Below are 20,670 nucleotides of genomic sequence, written 5' to 3' on the forward strand. Positions count from 1 at the left end.
AACAAAGGTTAGCAGTAGTGCTTCACATACACACACGTTTTCTTGATGTGAGAGCTTTCTCTCTCCCTATGATGCGGTGTGCAAGCGCACGTGTTCTGTAGTTTTCTGTGTAACAACAACAGTGTTTTCTCTCATATTTAACCCATTTACTCCTTAAACACCTAAAACCTATTTTATTCCAGGATAAATACCCTTATCTCCTGAGGGTTTTCAGAAAAAAATACTAAGAATTGTCAACGTCTACCAAAAACTTAATATATGAAGTTGAGTTGTTTTATTTTTGAATAAAAAGAAGACAATATGTATTTTCTTATTTTATAGTTAAAGTATAATTTTTTTAATATTTTTTTAAATGTTGCAGAAGCACTTTGTTCCTACGTGAACAACCTCTTTGCACTTCAATAAAAAAAGCCCTTGTGGATTTTGACATTTGTTTTGCAGTAGTTTTTTGGGGAGTTTTTTTTTCCACGCAAAGCTACCGAGATATATACGGTCTATCGATATATAGCAAAATATATCGAGATATAATTTCCACCCCATATCGCCCAGCCCTACGCGACTATAATTTGAGATACTATTACTACTGTAAGAGACTTGCTACTATTGGCGCTTTTCTATTGCATAGTACCCCATGGGTCAGGTCGGGTCACCTCACTTCACTTTGGCTTGGTTAGCTTTTCCATCGAGTTTAGTACCACATCAGAGAGGGAGGGATTTAAAGGTGTGTCGTTTTCCACCGGTTTCTTAACGTAAATGTGGGCGCCGCCATCTTTGAGCTTTCTTGTTTATGACTTCCGGTGAGCCACTAAAGCTAATGGTAGTCTATTGCGAAGGACACAAGTGTGCTGTTTTGACTGGCTGTTTAATGTTTATTATGAAATACAGGAAGATCGACATATTTTGTGCAGTTAGGGGTTGCCATAATAGCTTATACAAACGCAGTTAATCTTTACAAAACATTTGTTTTAACCATAATACATGCACAAGAACTGAATGTGTATGTGGCGCACATGCACTCATGATCTGTTCTTACAAATCCATCCAGTAAAATCTTTCATAGACACTGCCAGTAAACAATAAATACAATACTTGATTAAAAACAACTAATATTATGCTGATAAAAATATGCTGATTTATTTATTCTGCTACTATATATTATTACAAAAATGCGATTACAGTACAGAATATATACGACATAATCTGCTTAGTTAATGTTTATTATAGTTCGTAATGTGTTTGTGCGTATTTTTGTTATGTTTTAAAGAAAAAGCAAATACTTAATAAGCTCATAAGCTCATCTCTCGACCTAGTGCGTAAGAGGCGATAATTATTTCATAAAACAAAAACAATACTCAATATTTGTAGTAGTTTAACAATACTCAATATTTGTAGTAGTTTAATATGTTTATTATGGTTTGTTCAAATAACTTACAATGTGTTGAATGAAAAGATACTGCAGCAGACTGTGTCGACCAAGTGAAGATCAATGTTTCGCCATAAACAAGTCCATTAAAAATTGCCGTTTAAAAAAAACCTCACCCTAGGGGGACATTATGCTTTTAAACCATCCCCTAAAAAGTTAAAAACATGAATTCTTGATAAAAACACTCGACTGACTTTCCCATTGTAAAGATACTGGTATGTCTCTGTGCTTTTATATTTACGTATTGAAGACCCGTCAACTCCAATCCACAACACGAAATGATTGAATATATCTTCATATATCAACCCACTTCTTTATTTCATCCTCACACTGGTTCATACATGGTAGGTGTAGTAAATATTAACTGTTTAAATCATGTTTTATGTGTGCTCCACTACACTGTTTTTTACTGGCTGTCTATTGAACCGGAAGTCTCGCACAGGAAGGGAAATACGTCACATCACTTACTTCCGCGTTTGAGAAAAAGGTGGATATTTGCGCTTCCTACTGCTGTGACATCATACAAGTGAGAGCGTTGTTGGCATATCCCATACATTTGTTTATTTGTCAGTCTGCCACAAAATCTAAGTTGACCACCACAAATAAATGTTTGCAAAACCCGTTTATCAGTACCTCTGTTTCTCATGATAGTTTTTGAATACCCGTGGTGTCAGTCGACGTGCTCCGCTGAGGGCTCCGCTGAAACTCATTTAAGTTGCAAAATGTCACGCATTTTCGCATCGCGAATGTGCTGCCACAAACCGCATGTCTGGAAAATACTGGTATGGTGCTTCTGATTCTTAACCTGTGGATGTTTGGGAACTTACAACAAAGCACATGACAACAGGTTGGCTTGGGAAAAAAGAATCGTGTACCACGTACTTTACCCAGTGGAAAAGCCCCCAAAAGTAAGCCGAACCAAACCGTGGGGTACTATGCAATGGAAATGCGCCTTATATGTATAAACTCTTGAGCAGGACAGTATAGTGGCCCTTTGGGCTGTTTTTTAGCTCCTTTCTCTTTCGTCCTCTGTTCTTCCACTATGAAACATCCCGCCCTGAGAGGTTTTCATATTGGTGTTGCCCTTGAGGTAATTGATAAAGTTTGGGAAAAAGTTTGCTGTGTTTTTCTTGCTTGTTCTTGTGTGAAATAAACTCTGTCATTCATTCGCACCCTGATCAATGGATCAGGAGTTATTTACCCTCCAGTGAGTCCAATGTCTAGTGCCCTCGTTGACCCTTCCATTAAACCAGTTTCAAGTTTTTCATACTTGATTAAAGTTAGCATTTTGTTTTGTGATTTACTTAATTCAATCCGGACATTTGCTTAAACATACATCCAGAATGACTGTACGTTTTGTAAATGAGGTGTACTTTTCACATAGTGATGATCGATCCAAAATCATTTCCGCTTTATTTTTAGTTTAGAAATGATAAAAACATAAATCATAAAAACTAATTCTTGTTAATGTCTGTTCTCCAAAGGACTTTATCGCTGGACTGGCCATTTCTGCGGTGGATCTGACTGCTGCGTGCGTGAAGCAGGTTGAGAGAAAAGGCTTTGAGATTACTACACCTTTCAAATCCTTCTGGTGAGCTGACATAATGTAACATGCAGTATTTACACATGAGGCCAGAAAATGAGAAGATTTCTTATGAAATGATTATTCAAAAATAGCTTATGGATGACCTTCAACTAGCGCTAAGCTTCTTACCTTCTTTAATATCTTATGCGTGTTTAAAAAAATAACGTAATAATCATAGTTTCATTCAAGGTTAGAGCCAGTAGATTAAGTGTTCATAGTGTAAATATTCATTTATTTATACATGTAAAACGCCTCCAGAAAATGTAACAGATTCAACAGTGTGTGTGTGTTCAGAGATGCTGAGTTTTTGGGCATGCCCAGGGTCCATAATCTGTTTTCACATTCCACCCTTGCTATCGGTGTGTGAACTGAGAAAATGTGGCCATGAAATCATAGTTTGCATTATTGCTTATTCACTGAATATTTGTAACACTTCTACAGAAAAAACAAGTTTAACCAGCAGAAAGTTTTACCAAGTTGGCTTTTAACTTTCCAATAAGGTAAAGGTTATTAGAATATGCACAAATTGTCAGTGATGTTTTCTTTGTTAAATGGTTTGTATGTCTTTGATTTGAATCTCTCATTTTGTCTACATCAGCAGGGGTCAAATTATCTGTCTTGCATTTCTAGTTTCTTATAAAGTTATCAGCGTCAGGTAACACTCTTTTCCTTCAAAGTCAATTTTGCTCTCGATTGGAGCTTGGCGAGTGTTAATTGTCGACCATGTGTGAAGGAACATCATTAAAGTTGCTGCCTATGTAGTGTTTTAAATCAGTCAGGGTTCGATTTCGGTTATAGGAACACTTGCACACCAAAGCGTTTACGCCAGCGGCCGACGTATGTTTTTAATTGTTTCGTATGGAAGCGCGTCGCTTTCCAAAAAAGACAACAGCTGGGTGCAGAGAGTTGAAAAATATTCAACTTTGGGAGAAAGCTCAGCTCGTCAATGTCACGTCTCACTCGGCCGTCCAATCACAGTGCAGGAGGGGCGGGATAAACATCACAACAACCAACCGGCGCATCGTTCAACGACTGATACACAAAGCAGAAGTAGCTGTCATAGCAACCAAAGCGCTCACCTAAAAAAAAAGCTGGCAGTTGGGGTCCGCCTGCCAATTTCATCAGCATTTAAAAGCTTTGGTGTGCACACCCCCTAGAAGATAGCTGCCCGTGTAAAAAAAGCAGCTCACTATGATTCGAAACAAACCCAAATTGGTCAAAAGTAAAATAATTAAAGCAAACAGTACAGTTGATGGTTTATGAAACAAGAGTAACTGGTGTCTTGCATTCCAGTGCTGTTGACTTGTTTTGCTATATAAAAACACAATTTTATTAAATGACCCTTCACAACGGCTTTTAATTTAAAGGGACATTTCACAAGACTTTTTTAAGGTGTCCCCTAGAGTACGTATGTGAAGTTACCATAAAAATACCATAAAGATAATTTATTTAGATAACATGTTAAAATTGACACTTTGTAGATTAGTAAAAATGTGCCGTTTTGGGTGTGTCCTTTTAAATGCAAATGAGCTGATCTCTGCACTAAATGGCAGTGCCGAGGTTGGATAGTGCAGATTAAGGGGCCGTATTACCCCCTTTCTGACATCACAAGGGGAGCCAAATTCCAATAACCTTTTTTCACATGCTTGCAGAGAATGGTTTACCAAAACTAAGTTACTGGATTGATCTTTTTCACATTTTCTAGATTGATAGAAGCACTGTTGACCCAATTATAGCACTTAAACATGAATAAGTCAGATTTTCATGATATGTCCCCTTAAAGTGTGTAATATGGCCATTTTACAAAAGCGATTTGAGTTGTTGGATCTCATAATACCAGGAAGAGTTGGAAAAGAATTTGTTTGGCCCCTGTAGCTCAAAGTTGGACAGTTTAACCCTGAAAGAAAATCAGCAAAATTGTCACTTTCCCTGGGAGTGGGTGTGCTACAAGTCTCTGTGTAAGAATATACTGAAAAGTCCTTAAACAACATACAAGTAACTTGAAAGTGATGGCTAAGAGTTTTTCGACAACTCTTGCATTTGTTAACAGCTGCCTTCATGTGACTGCTGTTTTGAACATCGAACTAGAGGGGGCGTTCATTACTACACGAGGGCTCATTGCAACTTAAAAATGTGTTTTGAGACAGCAAAATACTGCATATATAGCTCAAAATATTCTAATGTTAAACCATGCTGGAGGGCTTGTAATGTTATGGATCTGCTTTGCTGCTTCAGGGTCTGATGCTTGTAGTTGTTTGGGGACCAATGAATGCCAAGTGACTTCATGAGCATTTGAACATTTTACTGCAGATCGCCACATTCAACATAACAGACATCAATAGTAGAATGGCTCGGACAAAGGAAAATCCTAACACTGTGCAAATTCCCATATCAGTTCCATTGAAATGTTAAGGCAAATGATTCCCAAGCAAGACACTCCCAAAATACAGAGAAATAATATCATCTAAATAGATGCTAGGACTGTCAACATTCCTGCTTGACTGCTGTATCCGTCTTCTATCAGATGTTGGATTATGTGTATTGCATCTGGTTGCAAGTTCATAGTTGCCATTGTGGTTTCTTCATTGCTTCTCTGACATATGTTCAGTGTGGCCAGGTTTACATAAAAAACAGCCAAAAGGCCAATCAAAACTATCCTCAAAATAAGCCCAAAGACCTAAGGCAATATGGTAATGACTCAAACATGCATCTCCCATAGCTTAAATGCATATTTTACCTTTATGTATTAAGGAAATTTGTTCTTAATGACCGCTGTATGTATATAAGTCATTATAAACCGTCTGATTTCATAAATGAGATCATAGTGCCTTTTTCATGGACAGTATCAACAAAATCTTTCCACCTTCAATCCGTGTACATTAAAACAACCCACAGCAAGTTTAAAGAGCACCTATTACATTGCTAAAAACAACATTATTTTTTATATTTAAAAGTCGAATACGTAGAATTTTTACCACTAGATGGCGCCAAAACACAATAACATCAAACGACGTTGTTTAATGACGCTCTGAAGCAGCGTGGAATTATGGGATTTGTAGACTTTAACTCAACCGCTGATGGCCATCAATCAGACGCGAACGAGAAATCACGTTGACGGATAAGGTAATCAAGTCTTATAAATGTTGCGTTTGATGACATCATTTATTTCATTATGTACGTTTATATGTGATGTTCAAAACGAAATTGTTAGTCATAGATGTCACAGTATTAGTCCACATTTGATGGTTAACACAGCACAGAATTAAGTTTTCAATTTACAATCTACAATGATTTTTCACAAAATGTATTGACAGTACAAATCTTATTGTGAAGTGTCTTAAAATGACCATTTATATTGCTTTACAATACCTCTTGATGTGCATATCGTCAGCGGGAAGACGCCCTGATTACAACCTACACACTAATGTTGTGATCAATATAATAGCATATAATAGCATATGTTTTTTGAAGGGTTACGAATAAATACAACTCACCCATCGCGTAAAACACAAGCAGGATCAGAATCTCTGTCTAGTTAAATGTTGTCGCGAAGCTCTCTCCATCCAGATAATGCAACACCAAATTGATCCTCATTCTTTCTCTCGTTTTGTTCCAAACTCTTCTTGGGTCGTTTGGTTGGCCCGTACGCTTATGGGAGCTGTCTTTGCTGACACAACCAGCGCCAGACGGTAAAAAGTAATCCATAAGTCCATAAGCAAGCGCGTAGCCCGACAGGCGCTAACGCATAGTTCTGCATTTGTCCACGACACTGCCTGCGTCCAAAAACTCAAGGCAGTGACTTGTTGCCTCGCTGCCTCATGAGGCCATGACTTCGGAGGCATGAAGGCAGCGGAGGTATGAAGGCAGCGTGTTTGAAATATAAACAGAGAGCGCCTTTGTGATAACTAATCACATATTTGAAAACTACAATACTAATTTCTCGCTAGAAATGCAATTAAAATGTGTAAAAAGTGAAAATATACATTTATTTACACTAAATTTGTACTCTAGTCGCTTCTTTGGCCGCCATTTAATTTTTTTGAACTCGACCACTGTTGTCATGTGGTTTACGTCAGTAAAGGCGGTGACAAAAGGTCACATGGATATTAACGTCATTGATAGGAGACTGCACTGCCCTGTGTCAATGTTTTGAATGGCAATTTTCTCACGATTTACAAGTAGTTGAAAACATTACAGATATTGATAGTAATCAGCTGGACAACATATATGACACTGGCCTAGTGGTTTTTGGACATTTTACTGCAAATATTTTACAAATTGCACCTTTAATATAATACCTTATAAGATAACTATGTTTGCGTAGTTTAGGGTTTCCACATACCATACATTATTGTTGATCCATTAATCCCTGTCTTCCTGAAATGCTCTGATTTTGTACAAAGCTCATTGAAAAGCATGTCATCCAATTGGCCAGCTTTCCAGTACGTTGTGGTTGGCATGAATACACTGACGTCAGCCGGAAATGTTGCTGTCAATAAGCTTTCTTTGTGTTTTGTGATTTAATGAACATCCTTAACTGTAGGACCAATCCAGAAGAAATTCTTTGAGATTTGAAGAGCAGTGATGGCAAGATCATAGGTTTGACTCCCAAGAATCAGAAATGTATATTTAGATTCTCAGAATGCTGTAGATTTCATTAACTTTTTCTCACTGCTGTATATGAAATGCACTTGCAGCACCTTTATGCTCTTAGTTTAGCAGAACCCACAGCAGGTAAACAGAAAAGTTTCTAATTATTAACAAATCTCCAGCAGTTATTTTCTTCGCTACCTGCTTTGATACATCTTTAAGATGTGACACTTTCTTGTTTATTAGAGCGTTCCTACTTCCGAATATAACCTCCTAGTACAATTGATCTGGTGGCACACCAACTAACTAAAAAGTGATTAAAGTTCCAAACAAGAGAGAAGATTAAAATCTTTGAAACTTTTTTGCCTGTGTATAATTAAATTGAGTACTTGCTTAGCCGGACAGCAACTAAATTTATGAAGGCAAAGGAAGTTCTCTTGATTTTTCTTTTTGCACCTTTTATTTAGTTTAATTTTTTCTATACTTCACTTCTATAAATCTGCTGTTTTTTTTTCTTACAGCCACTCTCTCATTATGGCTGTCCTGCTTCTCTGATACCATCTATCTGAAGCGCACTCATTATTGATCTGTTGTTTCTTCCTTTCTCGTTTTTTGTCCGCTCTAAATATCAGCTCTGTTTTAAGCGCTGTACTGTACCGACTTCACTCACCTGTGACCCCACACGAGCTGATGTTTCCAACAAAGCGGCCATTTGCGGAGGCCTAATCGATTAGATGTTTTCCTGTTTTTTTTTAATGATCCTTTTATACTTGATGCAGTTGCCAGGCAAAACCCCTGCAAAAATACCAACAACAACACCAAACAATGACAAGCTATCCCTCTCTTTCTTTGACTGGGATGCACTGGTAAAGATTTTTTCCTCTATCTCCTAGCTTTGTTATTGTGAACCGGACAGAATATTGATCTGTTTATAGTTGCATTCTAAATGTTGAGTGATGTTAGGCTGGCAGACTATTTAGTATTAGTTGTTGGCAAAATAATTTGATCTTTTTCAGAAATGACGTATCACGCTCTCTAGGCTTATTTAAAATAATGGGTGCAGAGTGGGTCATAATAAAAAATGGAAAGCAGATTCAGAGCTATTAGAAGTTTTTGTGTTTTGATCGCACTGTGTCTCATCACTGCTAATCATAATGCAATAATACCCACTTAAATATATATATATATATATATATATATATATATATATATATATATATATATACACTCACCTAAAGGATTATTAGGAACACCATACTAATACTGTGTTTGACCCCTTCAGAACTGCCTTATACGTGGCATTGATTCAACAAGGTGTGAAAGCATTCTTTAGAAATGTTGGCCCATATTGATAGGATAGCATCTTGCAGTTGATGGAGATTTGTGGGATGCACATCCAGGGCACGAAGCCCCCATTCCACCACATCCCAAAGATGCTCTATTGCAGGGGTCGGCAACAGGCAGTAATATTTTCTGGCCCGTCGGATTAATTTGAAATCCGTTTTTTTTTTTTTAATCACACTTTTTTTTTTTTAAATAACAGTTTACAAAAATGGCCCCGTGTATCATTCCTTAATTCGTTTTTTCAAATCAAAACCAAAAAAAAGAAAGAAAGAAAAACGACTTGTTTTTCTATTATTTATTTCCTGAACTAAAATCAAACGACTTGTTTTCTGAATGTGCGCTCAGATCAAAAATAACAAAAATGAATGAAAACGGGTTCGGACAAATTTTTATTGAACACCTTAGCAGACATATACCAATGAAATAAATTTAAACAGATCAGGTACTAACAGATTACATTTTAATAAGGGTTTGAATAAGGGTTTGAATAGAAACCTTTCCGGTAAGTCTCATTCGCTTACAGTCCGACTTTTGAACTTTTTTCATTATTATTTATTCGCGTATAACACACTGACAAATAATATGTATTACCTGCTAAAAAAATATTTGCGTCGTGGACAAGTTGCCACCGGCTCGCAAGAATGTCCTGAAAAAAATGCGTATAATAGCTAGTTTAATCTTAACCGGCCGCTCTTTCTCGTTCTCTTTCTCTACCAGCGCATCCGCGATCATAACTGTCATTAGATTTTGAACATACTTCTAAAACACAATCAATCAAATAATTGCAGAGGTTTGACTTCATGAATCATTTGCAAATTTACCTCGTAAATCATGTCAATGCGTCACGCGTGAAGACGTTAAACTCCGTGACATTGCAAATTACTGAAAAGTAATTGCAGGCATTTAGAAACCACTACACAAAATATGATAAAATAAACTCTTTTACTGCAGTAATATTTTAACTATTACACTTTTAACGTAGGAATCTACTGTTCTGTTCTGTTACTTGAACTTGGGGCTCGAGCCCGACCTTAGGTTCCACAGCAAGTCAAGTTCGTTTACCGTTAATTATTAAGACTAAATGGGCAGGTAAATTCGTTAAAAAATGAAAGTAATCCGCCAAAATATGGTTTTACATGTCTATTAAAATAAAGCCATTATTAATTTTCCTAACGCATAGTTCTTTGATCTTTACCTCCTTTTAAAAATAAATTTGGCAAAGGAGGATTTTCAGCAATTTGTTTGAACAGCAACTCTGCAACGAATGGTTTCGGTTTGAGTGAGAGGCTTTGTCCAATTTAATTTATTATTTATATTTCATTATTTTTTCTGTGACATTTTTTCTCTGCTAACAATACAATGTTAAAATAATATTTATATTGGCAAGAACACAATTTTTGTATAACATTTATAATTGTTATAGGCTACTTCATCTCCCTTTTTTCGTTAGAGACATTGAATTTGAGATTCTGGGAACGAGATCTAACGTTAAGTCTTGCGGACCCGTCAGGTCGGGAAATAAAGCGGGTGAACACAGAGTGTATTTTAAGCGGTTTACTGAATAGAACCTTGTCGGAGCTGGACAAAAAGCGGAGACCTCCTTAAACCTTAGGTGTGTATGTGTGTGTCCCGGATAAATATTAATAAAAAAAGGAATACAGTTCAAAAGTCGGACTGTAAGAGTCTTTCATGAGAGCATAAATGCCTGTAATGTTACCACTAATAGTACTTGATCTGTTTAAAATGATTTCATTTATATATTATGCCTATAAAGGTGTTAAATAAAAAAATTGTCTAATCCAGTAATTAATTTTTTATCTGAGCACACAATCAGAAAACCCGTGGTGGTTAATTTTTTCATTTTTGTTTTTAATTAAAAAAACGATTGAACGAATGTTACACAGACCCATAACCATGTTTTTAGCCATTTTTAATGCCGTCTTTCGTATTTTAAATAGGAAATAAAGACAATGTTTCTTGAAAAAAGATCAGATAGCCTATACTAGGCTAATTCAAAATAAGACGAAAGTGTGCCAACAGCAGTTGGCCCGCCATCTACTGGCTAAAAAAAATATTGGCCCGCGGCCAAAGTTACTTGCCGACCCCTGCTCTATTGGGTTGAGATCTGGTGACTGTTGGGACCATTTTAGTACAGTGAACTCATTGTCATGTTCAAGAAGCCAACTTGAAATGATTTGAGCTTTGTGACATGGTGCATTATCCTGCTGAAAGTAGCCATCAGAGGACGGGTACATGGTGGTCATAAAGGGATGGACATGGTCAGAAACAATGCTCAGGTAGGACGTGGCATTTAAACGATGCCCAAAGTGCCTAAAGTGTGCCAAGAAAACACCGCCCACACCTTACACCACCACCACCAGCCTGCATAGTGGTAACAAGGCATGATGGATCCATGTTCTCATTCTGTTTACGCCAAATTCTGACTCTACCATCTAAATGTCTCAACAGAAATTGATCAGATCAGGCAACATTTTTCCTGTCTTCAACTGTCCAATTTAGGTGAGCTTGGGCAAATTGTAGCCTCTTTTTCCTATTTGTAGTGGAGATGAGTGGTACCCGGTGGGGTCTTCTCCTGTTGTTGCCCATCCGCCTCAATGTGGTGCTTGTTGTGGCTTCACAAATGCTTTGCTGCATACCTTGGTTGTAACAAGTGGTTATTTCAGTCAAAGTTGCTCTTCTTTCAGCTTGAATCAGTCGGCCCATTCTCCTCTGACCTTTAGCATCAACAAGACATTTTCACCCACAGGACTGCCGCATGCTGGGTGTTTTTCCCTTTTCACGCCATTCTTTGTAAACCCTAGAAATGTTTGTGAAACTCCAAGTAACTGAGCAGATTGTGAAAGACTCAGACCGGCCCGCCTGGCACCAACAACCATGCCACGCTCAAAATTGCTTAAATCACCTTCCTTTCCCATTCTGACATTCAGTTTGGAGTTCAGGAGAATGTCTTGACCAAGACCACACCCCTAAATGCATTGAAGCAACTGCCATGTGATTGGTTGATTAGATAATTGCATAAATGAGAAATTGAACAGGTGTTCCTAATAATCCTTTAGGTGAGTGTATATATACAGGACTGTGCAAAAGTCTTAGGCCACCACCACCAGTTTTGTTGTTTAGCAAAGTGTAGATATCCATTCATATTTATTTTTCACTCTTTTTATGAAGATACAAACTAAAAATATAGGAAATATGTTCACAAAATAAAAAAAACATTTTTTTAGAACTAAATGTCTTCTTCAGGCATTAGTCAGTATTTAGTGTGACCTCTCTTGGCACTAAACACATCTTGAGCTTTTTAAGTCATTCGATTAAAATTTAAAATAAGGGTTTAATTTTATTTAGGTTTAAGAGATCCTGCAGTTGCCTGCTAATGTTCAAGTGGAAGGGGAGTTTACCCTACATACTTGACACTTCAGCTATAAATGTCCTGTATTTTCTGTTTGTATTCTTATAAAGAGAATATACCATACTATATTATATATGATCACTATACCAATGCAAAAACAACAAATCTAATGGTGGCCTAAGACTTTTGCACAGTATATACTTTTTTTATGAATATATAATTGGATAGATCTGTTTTACGTCAGTGCAAAAAAAGTATACAGTATGTGAAGTGTAAAGGAGTGTACTTGTGTCATCTGTGTCAGTTTTACAGCAGAGTCAGAGCGTGACAGGCAGGAATGGATGGAGGCAGTTCAGGAGTCTATTGTAGAGTCCTTGTCCAATTACGAGGTTCTGGAGAAGGTTTGGTTCAACAAGTCCAACAGAAAGTGTGCTGACTGTCAGGTCCCTGAGCCAGAATGGGCATCCATTAACCTCTGCGTGGTCATCTGCAAGAATTGTGCTGGTAAGTAAGAATTATTAACACAGTACGGAAATCAATAAAAACAGAGACACAAAAGTTTTCAATGAAAGGTTCACGTGTAACGCAGCAAATTAGCCACAGCATGTTTATTTTTGTCATTTTTGTACTTTTTTGTTTTTGAAACATTATTATTCAGAATTAAAACAACTTGGCAGTTTCTCTAATAAAATTGAGGTTATTGCCTTCGAAATAGTATGAATTAAGGAAAATAAATGCTTTGGCCCTTTGATAACTTCAAAACAAAAGTGTAGAAATGCAGATTGTGCTCGCGCTTGAGGTGCGCACAAACAAAACTTATCATGTTTCGAGTCTTGTTGTGATTTAATATTTAAATTGACCAATTGGGCCAGTGACTGTTGCATCTGCTAACAACACATTCATTTTAATACGTTTGTAATCATTATCTTACCAATCATGCCCTAACAAATTCCAGCAGCGTTGGTACGCAAAAGTGCCTTTTACAGCAGTGTCTGGAGCACATGCGCACCAGTTATGTGCACCCCTGTATATGTATGTATGTATGTATGTATATAAGCAATAAGCTATATATGGATAACAATAAAACTTCTTTTTAGTTTATCCACTGAGTACTGTATATTTTAATCCTGCTCTTTTCTCTGCTATAATTGCAGTTTCTTATTCTGGCCACCCTCTGACACCATAAATGAACTCATTATTTTAGTTATGTGGCCATTTAATATTACATTAGGTCACGATACAAGAGGAAATACCGGCAGAACGTTTGCAGTCGGGTGCTGAATAAGCCATCGAGCCGGGAGACACTTTTCTTAAATGTGCATTTATAGACTTTGTACCACAGACACTTTAATTAGCCGAGCCTCTGCCTCTGACAATTAGTAGAGAGAAAACGAAAGAGCAAAAATACAACGGACGGCTAACGATTATAAGAGAACAAATTTGCTTTCGGTAGGAGATCGAGAATTTGTGTAAGAGAGACAGGTGAAGCGATTTCATCCTTTCCTTGATCCATCGTCACATTTATAATACTTATCTGATGTTCCTTTTTGTTTTTGCTCATTCATTTTTGTCTCGTTCTGTCGTTTTACTCCATCTGTCTCTCTTTCACACACTATCTGATAGCAATCAGGATCAGTGGCTTTGTGACAGATTTTTGGGTTTGTCTGTTTCTTTACACGTGTAATAGCAGTAAGCTCTTTAAATCGAAGACTGTGATAGAAGACATTCCTCAAATGTGCCGACTGTTACCATAGAAACTCCCGGTATGCACATTTTTCAGTTTTTGTCCTTTATTAGATTGAAATAAGGATATAAAGAAATGTTTTTCTGAACTTGATATAAAGCTTTCTAGTGGTTTTAATTTAAATTCTTTACGTAAGGTTTCATAGAGGCATTGGGAGTTTTCATAGAAAACAGTGAGTCCCCTTAATACAGAAATGCGCAAACATATACACAAAGCATCTTTAGTCCCATGGGCTTTCAGGCAGCTCTTATGATCTTTGATGGCAAACTGGTACTATAAAATGCCGTTAATTATGCTGGAAAATCACACTCTCAATATTCAAATATGTGTTTCTCTCTGCCATGTTTAATTTATCTGCGTCTCACATAAACAACGACTAGGACGGTGCCTGGAGTTCAGCGAAATAAATTTGCAGACCAACAAACACAATTAATTACTTATGATTCATTAGCAATTAATGGCTTTTTCGCTCCTTTCATTTGCAATTATGGCTCTGGCAGGCTGGAGAAAAGATTGCCTGGAAAAGATACGATGAAATTTATAATGAGTGTGTATATATGTCAAATGAGTCATTGCTTTTAGACCGTTTTTAGTATCAAGCTGTGTTTAGTTTCAAGGGTATCAGATCAGCACGTACATTAAACAGAAACATTATAGTATCTGTAAATAGTTACATGATTTGAAGGCATATTGTAATTTGCTGTTTATATATATATATATATATATATATATATATATATATATATATATATATATCTTATTTTTCAATTCAATTTCAGTATTGAACTATTCACAAATAAATGTGGTTAATTCCAGGTCAACATCGGTCTTTGGGTCCTGGTATCTCACAGGTCCGCAGCATAAAGTTAGACAGCAGCATATGGACCAATGAGCTCATCGAGGTACCAATCTCATGTGACATCATTATTATGCATTGATTTCAAGTAAAGTGTATTTTTCTCACGTTCTGTCGCTCTGTCTATCTCTAGCTGTTTTTAGAAGTTGGGAATAAAAAGTCGAACAGCTTCTGGGCAGCAAATCTTTCCCCAGAGGAAGAGCTTTGCAAGCAGCCATCGCTGGAGCAGCGAGCATCCTTTATTCGCAGAAAGTACAAGGAGAGGAAGTACAAGAAAGTTCTGGAAGGTCTAAACACCCAGGAGGAACTCAACAAGGTGTGTGCGCATCAGTGTTCGTATGTGCGTGCGCTAACATCGCCCTTTGACTTGGTTATTTTTTCTCTAGCTCATTAAAAGGCCCATTAGGCCTAGAGAAAATGCTTGTGGTTGTGTGTTTGTGCGTGTGTACATCTGTTGCTGCCCCGGATCACCTGGTAGCCCAGGTGTAAATCAGCGTCACCATGGTAACTGGCTCTTGCCGGTTGTCTGAGCAAGTTGCCAAGTTTGTACTAAAACCACAAGATTTGTTTACCCTTTTTGCAAAGCAGTAAATGTTACACCTTCACGACAAAGTCCAGCAAACTTGGTCAAAATGTGTTTTGATCGGTTCCGCTGAATGTGTCCGTGTTACTCGTATGCCTGTTTCTCTTAGCACTAACATAGATCAAACCTCCTTTTTTTCTGAGAGATGAATGAAAGGTGGGGGGAGCTGTCGATTAAATGGGATAAAACAACTCTGGGAGTTTTCGGGACTTACTGAAAAAGTTTTACCATTGCTAGCTTAAACTGTACTGTATGTGGAGCTAAAGTCAGAGGATAGAAGGGGAAAAGAGATAAAGGGAAATGTCTAGCTACAGTACATCCAGAGGTGAGATTAGATTATAAATGGAGGGGTGCATTTGGGACAGAAACAAACTGAATGTTCCAGAAAAAAATCCCCCCCCATTCTTCAGGTTTTTGTTCAAACCCCAATGTCTTTAAGTTTTCATTTTAGTTCTTGACTGATAGTTTTCAGCCTGAAGTTTCGAGCGGAAATCATTATTTGGCAGTGGTTTTGAGCTGAGGAGATAATAATCCAAAAGCAGGGCTGAAGAGTGAGGATGCCCTGGGGCATCTGGAGCTGTTACTTGCCGTAATGGGCCCATCTCACATTCTCATCTTATGTACAATATATGTGTATACAGTATATCCCTTGCATTTAGTATTATGTGATGCTTTAAATAGTTGTTTTGCTATTTCGTTTGCTTTATGGTGAAATACAGTAAAGATAGATAACATTTTTTTTTTATTGTGATAAGATGTATTAAAGGAATAGTCTACTCATTTTCAATATTAAAATATGTTATTACCTTAACTAAGAACTGTTGAATCATCCCTCTATCATCTGTGTGTGTGCACGTAAGCGCTGGAGCGCGCTGCGACGCTACGATAGCATTTAGCTTAGCCCCATTCATTCAATGGTACCATTTAGAGATAAAGTTAGAAGTGACCAAACACATCAACGTATTTCCAATTTAAGACGAGTAGTTATACGAGCAAGTTTGGTGGTACAAAATAAAACATAGCGCTTTTCTAAGCGGATTTAAAAGAGTAACTATATTTTATGGCGTAATAGCACTTTTGTGAGTACTTCGACTTGGCGCAGTAACACCCTCCCTCTCCCATTATGAGAGTGAGAAGGGGAGCGGACTTTTCAGGCGAGTCGAAGTACTCCCAAAAGTGCTATTACGCCATAAAATATAGTTCCTCTTTTAAATCCGCTTAGAAAAGCGCTACGTTTTATTTTGTACCACCAAACTTGCTCGTATAACTACTCGTCTTAAATAGGAAAAACGTTGATGTGTTTGGTCACTTCAAAATTTATCTCTAAATGGCAGCATTGAATGAATGGGGCTAAGCTAAATGCTATCGTAGCGTCGCAGCGCGCTCCAGCGCTTACGTGCACACACACAGATGATAGAGGGATGATTCAACAGTTCTTAGTTAAGGTAATAACATATTTTAATATTGAAAATGAGTAGACTATTCCTTTAAGGGGTGTACCGATAAATGCCGATATACACTAATAATACGTGGTCGATAACTATTTTTAATCGCACAGCCGATAATATTCACAGCTTTTTCATGTACTACAGCTTTTGATCAGCAAGTCCTTATCGATCTGAAATCACTGTTAGTTTGAGTCGTTTATAACATGCATTTGAAACAGCAACACTCGTCAAACATAATCATTATACATATTCTTTATTATCATGAAAATACCTGAAAAGGTTTGAAGAACAGCAATATAAATATATCCTTAAGCCATTTCCTGGAGCTGCGTGTCATAACTATAGATATGTATAGAGGCTAGACGTCTCGCCCGTGCTGCTGACCAATTGAGTGGAACGTCCGCATTTGGCGGCCATCTTGCCACAGGCAGCTCGCTCACTCGGAGCATTGAGTTTTAATGGCGCAGGTACTTTTTAATGACTTGCTTAATTTTCTACCGATTTTTGGTTTGGTTTGGCATAAACGTCAAAGATGTACCTATGACACTGCACAAAATTAATGAATCATGTTAAAGCACCCAGAATTATAGCCACATTAATAACGTTTGTAAGAAACCAAACCGTTTGAAAATTTGTAGAAAATTGAGCAAATTATGGTCATTTAAAAGTACCTGCACCATTAAAACTTAACAATGCTACGAGTGAGCGAGCTGCCTGTGGTAAAGATGGCTGCCAGGTGATGGCGTAAGAGACTCCGCCATAACACATCTAGCCTTTATACATAACTGCATGTGTATAATTACTCGTCTACAGCGCACGTTGAGTTTCTGAACGAGAGCGCCCCCTGGCTTTTGGATGTAGCGGCATTTCACCGTAATTCATTGAGAAGCATAGCAAGCATCATCGGCTGATATATCGGTGCACCCCTAAGATTTATTCATTTAGTAGATACTTTTATCCAAAGCGACCGACAAATGAAAGGAATCTATAAAAAAGGTGGCATTTAACATTTAGCTTTAAAGCAACACTATGTAGTTTCCATGTAAAAATGACTTACAGCTCCCCCATGTGGTTGAAAAGCGCAACAGTGCCTGGTATCAGACACTCTTCTGCAGGCAGGGGGAGTGGCGGGGCTGTGTTTCCTACCCTCCACCGCCACTTTCAGAGTGTGCTTTGTAGCAGCTAGGAGGTTGCTCAGGTTGCAGCAACAGTACAATTTGTCCAGTTAAAAGTTGTTCTATCACTGAAATAATTTTAGAGACATTATTTAAAGGTAAAAAAACTACATAGTGTTGCTTTAAACTAGAGATGCATCAATATTACGGCTGCGTCCGAAAACTCATGGCAGTGACTCGTTGCCTCGCTGCCTCATGAGGAAATGAAGGCAGCTCAGAGAAAGACTTTCGGACACATTTCGAAGGCAGTGTGTTTGAAATATAAACACAGAGCGCCTTTGTGATAACTAATCACATATTTGAAAACTACAATACTAATTTCTTGGTAGAAATGCAATTAAAATGTGTAAAAAGTAAAAAAATATATACCTTTATTTACACTAAATTTTTGCTCCAGTCGCTACCTTGGCCGCCGTTTTTTTTTTTCGAACTCGAACAGGCTAGACCAATCACAATCTTATTGTATGCCCACGCATAGGTATCTCAGGAGACAGGAACTAAACCTAACATTGAATTCGGACATGCCTTGATGCCTTCCTGCCTTGGAAAGCTGCCTCAGAAGGCAGCAATTTAGAGTTTTTCCACCAATTATATTAACTTGCATGAACTAAATTCTGGAGATTCATATAATGACCATTTATATTGAACATTAAACAAGTGATGTTTCTTTACATTTTCTTTACACCTAGCTCAAATTCATTGCATTTTCCTGTTCTTTTTTGATTGACAGGATTGGCACATCTCTACTTTAAAATAATGGTTGATACTCTTCAGTCATCAGTTAGCATGGTTTTTAAAATGATAGATCAATGCATGCCATGTTTTCAGTGAGTGTATGTATAAATATCAATTACATAGCTGTTAAAGTTTCAACATTTTACTGTACCCCTTAGTCCACTTCTAGTCTAGTTTTTGCATTTCTCACAGCTTTCTTTTTGTGGATTAATAGTGCAAAACTCCAGTTAGCCATACAACACAATGACCTTCAGAAGGTCTCCAGCAATTTGACCGACAATACATGTACACACTTGCACACACACATACACAGTCCTTAGGGGGTTTTGTCATAAGAATTTTTTTTTTTTTTAGGTCATCCATGAAAGGGAGCCAGTGTATTAAACCTCAGTGTTATAGCTGAGCATCATCGAATGTTAGATAGATCTTTAACATACTACAGAAATAAGACTTTGTGACTGTGTGTGTGTGAATGTGATGTATTTGGTAGCTACAGGTATTGGCATGAGAGTACATATGTGTGTGTATGTGTGTGGTTTGCTGTCTCTTGTTCTCCAGCGGATCTGGCTTGTTTGAGAAGGATCGATAGCTTGGCTGGATCGGGCTGTTTCAAAAGAATACCGCGTTCGACTGAATTACTCTTGCACGCACTTTGTCTCTCTCTCACGCTCTTTCTCTCTCTCTCTCCTTTTGGAGAGACACGCTATTGTATTTATTGACTCCTTTCCCCTCCAACTCTTTTTAATTGGACTGACTGCATTCTTTCTGTAGGTGCCCTATTTCCTGTCAATGGCAAACTCTAGCAGGATTCCAAGTAAAGCATTTTGCTACATGCAGTAAAGTTTTTTTTGTTGTTGTGGCTACAAAGGGAAAGGCACACTGTTGACACTGTTGTTAGTTAATTCATCATTCGCTGTCAAGTTAGGTGTGCTCTTTGTTAGCTTACGTGTGTGTGTGTTTGTGTCCTTGCAAAGCTTGTATGTGCCAAAGATGTTACAAGGTGGAGGAGGCGGACCACTTGTGTAAAACTAAATGGGAGAAATCACAACTCTCAATATAGTGGCTTTAGGAAAGGAAGTACTGACTTACAGTTAAAAAAGCCAATCATTTCTTTGATAAAGGCAATGTGGCAGCTGGAGTAATAAAACTCCCACCTTGGAGTTAAAAGTGCCAATCTGCTTTCGGAAAGATGAAGCACCTCTTTTCATATATGCTTTGTAACTTCCATGCATTTTAGCTAGACCACCCTACAAATATCTACTTTTTCAGCTTAAGCAGTATTTATATTTGAAATACCACGGTTCTCAGCTTTTCTTGTGTAGTTTACATACTGTATACGTGACTCTACCTTTGAAAACCCAGCTATTGTGATGTTAATATTGATTGAGGAGGCCAATGTGAAATTATGAGTGAAATCAAACTTTGATGGTCCTAACATAATAATGACACATAGTTTGTAGATTTACCTATTCAAAGTGCCTGCTTTTTTCCTTGTGTGTACTGTACCGGCATGCTTATGTTCTTCATATTTATCAATGTTCTGTTCATTTCCTTTTACTGTGTAAAGGCCCTTTGTGCGGCAGTGCTTCTTCCTGACGTCCTGCAGACCATTACCCTGGTTTTTAGTGGGGCAGACGTGATGTGTGCAACAGGTGACCCTGAGCACTCCACGCCATACCTCCTGGCTCAGAAAGCTGGACATAGACTACAGATGGAGTTCCTCCACCACAACAAGCTTTCAGGTACGATTACTCATTACATGGGCACTAACATCATGACAAAGAATGGACGACAACCTTTGGAAAATCTTTCATGTG

The 20,670-nt window shown here is 37.7% G+C and overlaps 1 protein-coding gene across 3 annotated transcripts in view; it reads left to right on the top strand.

Moving 5' to 3' along the window:
- The window catches only part of arap2 (ArfGAP with RhoGAP domain, ankyrin repeat and PH domain 2), a 112,801-nt gene that overhangs the window by 35,988 nt on the left and 56,143 nt on the right, over positions 1–20,670 (top strand). For all 3 annotated transcript variants that reach the window (XM_065289053.1, XM_065289055.2, XM_065289054.2), the window contains 5 exons: positions 2,908–3,014; positions 12,617–12,816; positions 14,873–14,958; positions 15,046–15,228; positions 20,421–20,595. In XM_065289053.1, the coding sequence (XP_065145125.1) occupies positions 2,908–3,014; positions 12,617–12,816; positions 14,873–14,958; positions 15,046–15,228; positions 20,421–20,595 (751 nt within the window). The remainder of the gene's footprint in view (positions 1–2,907; positions 3,015–12,616; positions 12,817–14,872; positions 14,959–15,045; positions 15,229–20,420; positions 20,596–20,670) is intronic.

The sequence above is a fragment of the Paramisgurnus dabryanus genome, chromosome 2 (genome assembly GCF_030506205.2).
Source record: "Paramisgurnus dabryanus chromosome 2, PD_genome_1.1, whole genome shotgun sequence".
Taxonomy (NCBI): Eukaryota; Metazoa; Chordata; class Actinopteri; order Cypriniformes; family Cobitidae; genus Paramisgurnus; species Paramisgurnus dabryanus.